The sequence below is a fragment of the Arachis ipaensis genome, chromosome B4 (assembly GCF_059453495.1).
Source record: "Arachis ipaensis isolate K30076 ecotype BB chromosome B4, ASM5945349v1, whole genome shotgun sequence".
NCBI lineage: Eukaryota > Viridiplantae > Streptophyta > Magnoliopsida > Fabales > Fabaceae > Arachis > Arachis ipaensis.
In genome coordinates this window covers 132,535,289-132,543,416 of record NC_142439.1, presented here as the reverse complement: position 1 = coordinate 132,543,416, position 8,128 = coordinate 132,535,289, and the positions used below count along the sequence as shown (strand labels likewise).

Below are 8,128 nucleotides of genomic sequence, written 5' to 3'. Positions count from 1 at the left end.
CTCTCTTGCCCTGGCGGCTTCTGTGAGATTGGCCGAGGACACTGCGTTGAGGCATAAAGATAGTTATGTCACATCTTATCGGGAGGTGATAGGTTTGAGGGAGGAGTTGGAGTCTGCCCGAGTTGACTATTCCGAGCTCCAAGGTCACCTTGTCGACAGCGTAAACGCTGCTTATGATAATTTGAAGGAGCAGGTTCAAGTTCTCGCTCCTGAGGTTGATCTTACTCTTTTTAGCTTGGACAATATTGTGAGGGATGGTAAGATTGTCTCGACGACCAAGATGATGATGATGTCGAACCTCCCTCTGCACCTGCTGCTAAAGTGTCGACCTCTATAGTTCCTCCTGCTGGGATTGCTCGTCCAGAATTAGATCCTGATTGTCAAATTCTGAATAGGGACGATGGTACGGTGGATGTAGTGCCTCTCCAAGCTCGCCCTCCTTCACCCCAGACAGATGCTACCGAGAAGGCTCCCGATCTTAGCAGATTTTTCTTGGATGTTTGTGTAGATAGCCCGACTTGTGGGCTTTTTTTTAAACTCTTTATTCTGTAATTTGAATATTTTGCTGACTGTTGATACTCCTTCTGGTTGCTTGTTTAGCAACTTTTTATTTTGAAAAAAAACAAGTAGCTTTCAAGCTTTGGGCCTGATCCTGAAGCTTGTTTATAATATTATATTTTATATCATGCTTGTTTGCACTTGTCTTGGCACCTTTTTGAGTTTTGAGAATGCTGAAGCCTTGCTGCTCGGTCTCTTTGGATTGCTTTGTACTTATTGCTTGTAGCTTGGATCCTTTGTGGATGTGTGGATCCAACTCGTGTTTCGATTTTCTGGCTCTTACTTGTATTTATTTCTGGCCATCCATAACCGATTTCTTTACGTTGGCCCTCTTTCCAGTTATTTTTGTAGTAATCCCTGAAAGAGACCTGACGAAGGTCCAAAAAAGAGGTTTACAAAGTTAACTTAAAGGAGACCGACATGACGAAGTCGGACTCCTACTACTAAAAAGTTATAAAAGCAAATCCTGAAAGAGATCGGACGAAGATCCAAGAAAGAGGATTACAAAATAACTTGGAGGACCAACTTGAAGAAATCGGTTATAAATCGTCGAAAATACGAGCAAGAGCGAGAAAACCGAAAAACAAGTCGGACCCACATAGCCATAACCTCAAAAGATCCAAGTTACAAACAATAAAGCAAATCTGAAGAGGACGAGCAGTTGGGTTCCAACATCCTCAGAAAACAAAAAGATACCAAGTTAAGTGCAAAAGCATGATATAATCTACAAAGTTATAAAGCTTCAGAGGCCACCAAAATCTACCTCAAAAGCTGGAAAGTTACTTTTGTTGGTCAAAACAAAAAGTTGCTAGGCAAGCAACGAGAAAGTACCATCAGTTAACAAAATATAAAGAGTTTAAAAAGCCCACAAGCCGGGCCAACTACGTAAATATCCAGAATATATGGGCTAAGGGTCAGAAGACTTTCTAGCAGCATCAGTCCGAGGAGACGGAGGACGAGTCTGGAGAGGAACAGCATCTACAGTACCATCATCCCGGTTTAAGATCTGACAGTCAGGATCAGAAGCGGGAGGACCGACCTCGGCAGGAACAGCAGGAATTGACACCTTGGCAGAGGACACAGGGGGAGGTTCAACATCATCATCATCCTCGTCATCAGGGACAATCTTGCCATCCCTAACGATGTTATCTAAGCTAAAGAGGGTCAGGTCGGCCTCGGGAGCAATAACCCGAACTTGTTCCTTCAGGTTCTCATAGGCAGCAGTTACACTACCAACAAGATGACCTTGGAGTTCGGAGTAATTAGCTCGGGCATTCTCCAACTCCTCCCTTAGGCGCAACACCTCCCGGTAAGATGTCACATAACTATCCTTATGTCTCATAGCCGTGTCCTCGGCCAGCCTCACAGAAGCCGCCAAAGTGATGAAACTCGCCTTCTCATTCTCCAAATCTTTTTCCAACTTGGCCACCTTCACTTCAAGCTCCTCCTTCAAGCCTTTCATCCGATCAAACTCCTGTTTGGCCTCCTCCATAAAAGCTTTAGTGGCATGGAGAGGAAGACTTTGAGCAGTTCGATATAGGGCCGCTCCCATGTGGGCCATCTTGATACTACTCTGAGTTATATAATCAAAATTATGAAGAAGCGACACGTCGTCCATGGGGAGGACACCATAAGGGCCGATTTGTTGATCTACAAACTCGACCGCATCAAAGTTAGGAGCATCAAGGTTGAAAGGCTCAATTATTTTTTGCTTCTTACTAGGAGGAGCACCAGAGGCTGCAGCAGAAGATTGTGGAGGATCGACCAGACGAACCCGAGGAATAGGAATTGCTTTCCTCGGTCCAGGAGAACTCAGCAAAGGAGGCATCACCGGAACCTGAGAAGATCCCTCTCCGGCCGCCTTGGCCGAGATGTTTAGAGCAGCAGTTGCCTTCTTCGCCTTCTTGTAGGCCTTCATAGAATCATTATTTTTCGACATCTCTAAAAATACAGAATCAACCACAAAAGACAAGTTACAACATAGGAGGAGAAAAGCTCAGAAGCAAGTATAAAAATAAGTCAGACAGTACCCAAAACAGTTCGAACCAAAGATAGATCACTCAAGAATCTCTTCGTATCCAGATGGGGAGGTTTCCCCCACAGATCTTCAAGAACAACTACAAAGGCCCGCTCAACCTCACTAAGCATATCCCATGTATAACGTGGCACTCTCACATTCTTTTGCCACTCTAGAGGAAAAGCGGGCTCATCATTTTCATCAAGAAAAAAGGGGCGGACCCCCTCCACAGCACGAACTCGGAAGAAATAGTTCTTAAAATCTTTAAACGACTCATCATACATGGCAAAAACTTTATGCCCCTGGGCCGATCTGAAAGAGACCCAGGAAGCTTTCTTTTTGGAGGAACCTCCGGGCTTGGCCGAGACGAAAAGATAAAGAAAAAGAGTTTCAGAAGGTGTTATGCCTAACTCTTGGCAAAGCAGTTGAAATATTTTGATAAAACCCCAGGAATTCGGATGAAGCTGGGACGGAGCAATGTTACATGACCACAACAGATCGGTTTCAAAAGTAGTAAAAGGAAAAATAACGTTTAATTGGCTAAAGAAGTATTCATAAGCATAGAAGAAGGGACGCTCCCCCTCGATGGAAGTCGAAAAACAAACTCTCTCATCAGAATCAGGGGCAACAAGCTCATAATCCCCTCGCGAGCACTGTTACCACAAATCCTATGGCGCTTCCTCAGCTCTGTACAAAATTCAGCATCTACAACAGAAACACACAACAAGACAAGGGAGTCCAGCCAATCGGACATCCCCTCAGGAACTCTGGAAGACATCTCTACAATGTTATTGCGAGAAAACATGAGGCCAACTAATCCTACAAGTAAGAAAAGAAGATGGGATTACTAAAAACATCTCGGACAAGGGAGAAAACAACTCAATACGATACAGGCGAACACACAGAAAAGGAAAACCCCAAGACTCAAACTAAAGTCCTGGGGCATCCTTTGGAGGCAATAATAAAGCAAGGTTTCTAGTAAAAATCTACTTCTCGCATCCCAGCATCTCTCAAAACAAGAAAAGAAGGCTTCAAACAGCAAGCATTTTCCATCAGAATAAAACACAAAAATCTTCAAAAACATTGCCTTACAGAAACCATCCCCAAACGTCAAGTACACCAAGAAGAAACCATAAAAAATGCAAACTTTTTTGGAATCAGGCAAAGCAACCGTCAAATAAAGCAAGAAACAGATACGGATTCTTCTGGATAAACGGTATCAGAACAGAAATAACAAAGAACATGCAAAGCATTAAAGCAAAAGCAAAAAAGGATCATGCAGAAGATGAAGAAAACTCCCAGAAACGCACATTTCAACAATAACAGGACACAATGAAAACAGAAAGATCCAAACTTTTCTCTAAAGGAGGATCAAAATCAAAACCTCATCACAAAGACAAAAGCAAAGCACAAAACGGGACTAACCTGGAGGCGAAAGAAGCTTCGAGGAGAAAAATGGAGGTGCAGAAACGGAAGCTGCCCAGAAAACCGCCGAGTGACACTGCAACGCAAGAAAAGCAGAAATATGGGCGAAAGGCAGAGAGCGAGAGAACAAAGGAAGAAATTACAGAGAAGTTACGAAAAGAGTGAAGGAGAGAAACTGTTTTCTGGGTTTTCAAAAATCAAAATAAAGAGCCAAAAGGAAACGGGGCAATTAATGTTAAAATTAATGAAAACGTTAAACCCTCGCACGTTCCCAAAGTGCCGATATAAAAGCACGCACTTTTAGAGGAAAAACGTTATACATTCAAAAGCTTCTACAAAGGAATCAACAAAATGCTTGAGTTCGGCTTCACTAGAGAAGGACCAAAGTCAAGAACTCGACCTCAAAAAGAAGACCGAGCTCAAGCAGGGGCACTGTTCATACCCTGGGTCGAGATGACCGAGCCGGGATGTTCAGTAGCAAAGCGACCGACCTCTTTAGGTCAAGCGGACCGACTTCTTTACGAAGAAGTTGGCCAAAGCGACAAGAAAAGCCCAAAGAAGGGCCCAACTCAAGGAATACGACCCAGATCCAAAGGCAGCCCAAGCCGATAGAGACAAGGGCAGTTCCACGGAAGATAAGCTGACCTCAACAAAAGATAAGATAAGATAAGATAACTAACTTATCTTATCCAAAGAAGGTCACATCTCACTACTATAAATACACTGGAGCACCCAGGTATAACTCATACTCTAATTCTACTAAAAACCTGCTTAATACCCGTGCTAACTTAAGCATCAGAGTCTCTTGCAGGTACCCCCCACCCTCCGATGACGAGGGAATCAGCAGTGCAGCCAGCCAACTAGTCAGACACCATCGCTCCGGCTGCCCCCCGCCGGCCGGACACGTCGGCACCGACTAGTACAGAAGATCTCGACCGAGATCGACCTTTAGTTTCAGGTAACCCTCGGAACAGTAATCCTCTTTTTTGGACCTTCGTCAGGTCTCTTTCAGGGATTACTTTTATAACTTCTTAGTAGTAGGAGTCCGACTTCGTTATGTCGGTCTTCTTTAAGTTATTTTTGTAGTCCTCTTTTTTGGACCTTCGTCAGGTCTCTTTCAGGGATTACTTTTATAACTTCTTAGTAGTAGGAGTCCGACTTCGTTATGTCGGTCTCCTTTAAGTTATTTTTGTAGTCCTCTTTTTTGGACCTTCGTCAGGTCTCTTTCAGGGTTTACTTTTATAACTTCTTAGTAGTAGGAGTCCGACTTCGTTATGTCGGTCTCCTTTAAGTTATTTTTGTAGTCCTCTTTTTTGGACCTTCGTCAGGTCTCTTTCAAGGATTACTTTTATGACTTCTTAGTAGTAGGAGTCCGACTTTGTTATGTCGGTCTCCTTTAAGTTATTTTTGTAATCCTCTTTTTTGGACCTTCGTTTGGTCTCTTTTAGGGACTACTTGTATAACTTTTTTGTAGTAGGAGTCCGACTTCGTTATGTCGGTCTCCTTTAAGTTATTTTTGTAGTCCTCTTTTTTGGACCTTCGTTAGGTCTCTTTCAGGGACTACTTGTATAACTTTTTTATTTTTGGCCGACTTTTTGTCGGGCCCTTCTAAGTTAAAGTAATCCTCTTTAATAGGGTTGGCCAGACCTCTTTCCAGGGTTTACTTATAACTTGGGTTGACTTGGTCCAACTTCTTAATCGTCGGCCAGTCTTTAAGTTATTATTTTAGCAATCCGTAAGACCTCGTCAGGTTCTTTTTTAGATCACTTTCGATAACTTCTTACATTATTCTGTGTTCATCTTTGCCGATTTGTAGAAAGTGGTTGTCATCTCTGGATCGTCTTTTGGGTGAATCGCGTTTTCACCTTTATCGGACGGTTATCTTTATCGTGATCGTGCAGTGAAATTGTTTTTCACTTTCTGCCGATCTGTTGCTTTATAATCGGACGATGAATGCTTCAGATTAATGCATCTTGAAATCTTGTAGAATATCTAAAATATATATTTTATTCAAAGGAAAGTGCAAATATATACATGTGGGATTTTTTCATCCCTTTACGTCGAATAGTGTTTGAGTCTCGACTTGATGCCTCATTAAAAAACCTTTTCAGGAAAAAGAGTGCATCCAATAGTGAGATCTTTTACTTTTCTAGCTGTACTACCTTCTTAGGTTGCAGACGTGCTATGATCTGGGAAGCTCTCGTCCATCGAGTTCGGACAGTCTGTAATAGCCCTTTCCAAGTACTTTTACAACTCGGTAGGGTCCTTTCCAGTTTGCTGCCAACTTTCCATCTCTTGGTCGAGTTGTTCCAATATCATTTCGGATTAGGATGAGATCATTCTCCGTGAAACTTCTTGGCACTACTTTTTGATTATATCTGGAAGCCATTCGACGTTTTAGTGCTTCTTCCCTGATCCGAGCTCTTTCCTGGATTTCAGGTAGTAGGTCGAGTTCTTCCTTCTGAAGTTGAGAATTGGCTTCTTCATTGTAGTGGACTACTCTGGGTGACCCTTCCTCAATCTCTATTGGGATCATTGCCTCCACTCCGTATGCTAGTCGAAAGGGTGATTCATTTATCGTGGAGTGTGGCGTTGTTCGATATGCCCATAGGACTTGCGGAAGTTCTTCAGCCCAAGCTCCCTTTGCATCATGTAGTCTCCGTTTTAACCCAGCCAATATGACTTTATTGGTAGCTTCGGCCTGTCCATTGGCTTGAGGGTGTTCGACGGAGGTGAGCTGGTGCTTTATATTCAAGTCGGCTACTAGTCTCCTAAATCCTGCGTCTGTGAATTGAGTGCCATTGTCTATAGTGATGGAGTATGGAACCCCGAACCTCGTGACGATGTTCTTGTATAGGAATTTCCGGCTTCTTTGAGCGGTGGCGTTGGCTAGGGATTCTGCCTCAATCTGTTTTGTAAAATAGTCTACTCCCACTATGAGAAATTTTACTTGTCCTGATCCCTGGGGAAAGGGTCCGAGAAGATCAAGTCTCCATTTTGCAAATGGCCAGGGCGAAGTTACACTGATGAGCTCTTCTGGTGGGGCGATGTAGAAGTTGGCATATTTCTGACATGGTGGACATGTCTTTACAAATTCTATAGCTTCTTTCTGTAGGGTTGGCCAATAAAATCCCGCTCGGAGTACTTTTTTGGCGAGAGCTCGTGCTCCGAGATGATTGCCACATACGCCGCCGTGTACTTCTTCTAGTACTTCCTTTGTGTTGTTGGTCGGCACACATTTTAGTAGCGGTATTGAGATCCCTCTTTTGTACAGGATGTTGTTTATAATAGTGTAGTACTGTGCCTCCCTTTTTAATCTTTTCGCCTCTTTTTCCTCCGTGGGGAGCGTTTCTGCTTTGAGGTAGTTAATTATGGGGGTAATCCATCCTTGGTCCTGACTTGTTATGGCTAGGATTTTCTCTTCCGAAATTGATGGGTTCTGTAGCATTTCCTGGATGAGGATTTTATTGTTGCCTCCTGGTTTGTGGTGGCTAGTTTTGAGAGTGCGTCTGCTCAGGTATTTTGTTCGCGGGGTATGTGGCAGATTTTATATTTCCCGAGTTGTCTGAGCTGTTCCTTGGTTTTGTCCAAATACTTTTTCATGATGGGATCTTTGGCTTGATAGCTCCCTGTTATCTGCGAGGTAACTACTTGTGAATCGCTGTAAATGTTGAGTTTTTGAGCTCCAACCTCTGTAGCCAGCTCCAAACCGGCTAATAATGCTTCATATTCTTCCTGGTTGTTTGAGGCCGGGAACCCGAACTTGAGGGAGAGCTCAACTTGGGTTCCTTGGTTACTTTCTATTATCACGCCTGTGCCGCTTCCAGTCTTATTTGAAGAGCCGTCCACGTAGAGATTCCATTCTGTGGGGGTTTCCAAGGCGTCTGTGAACTCTGCGATAAAATCGGCCAGATGCTGTGATTTGATGGCCGTCCGAGCTTCATATTGGAGGTCAAATTCTGATAACTCGACTGCCCATTGTAAAATTCTGCCTGCTAAATCCGTTTTTTGCAGTATTCCTTTTATGGGCTGGTTGGTTCGAACCTTAATGGTGTGAGCCTGGAAGTACGGGCGAAGTCGTCGAGATGTTAAGATGAGAGCATAGGCAAACTTTTCTATCTTCTGGTA

General features: G+C 43.5%; 1 protein-coding gene across 1 annotated transcript; it reads right to left on the bottom strand.

Moving 5' to 3' along the window:
* Positions 1–1,465: 1,465 nt before the first annotated feature.
* On the bottom strand, positions 1,466–2,706 carry LOC148569276 (uncharacterized). Its single transcript, XM_088484974.1, has 2 exons — positions 2,589–2,706; positions 1,466–2,499 (listed from the first exon to the last, which is right to left on the bottom strand). Exons 1-2 carry the CDS (start codon positions 2,704–2,706, stop codon positions 1,466–1,468), a joined length of 1,152 nt encoding a protein of 383 aa, XP_088341100.1.
* Between the last annotated feature and the right edge of the window lie 5,422 nt (positions 2,707–8,128).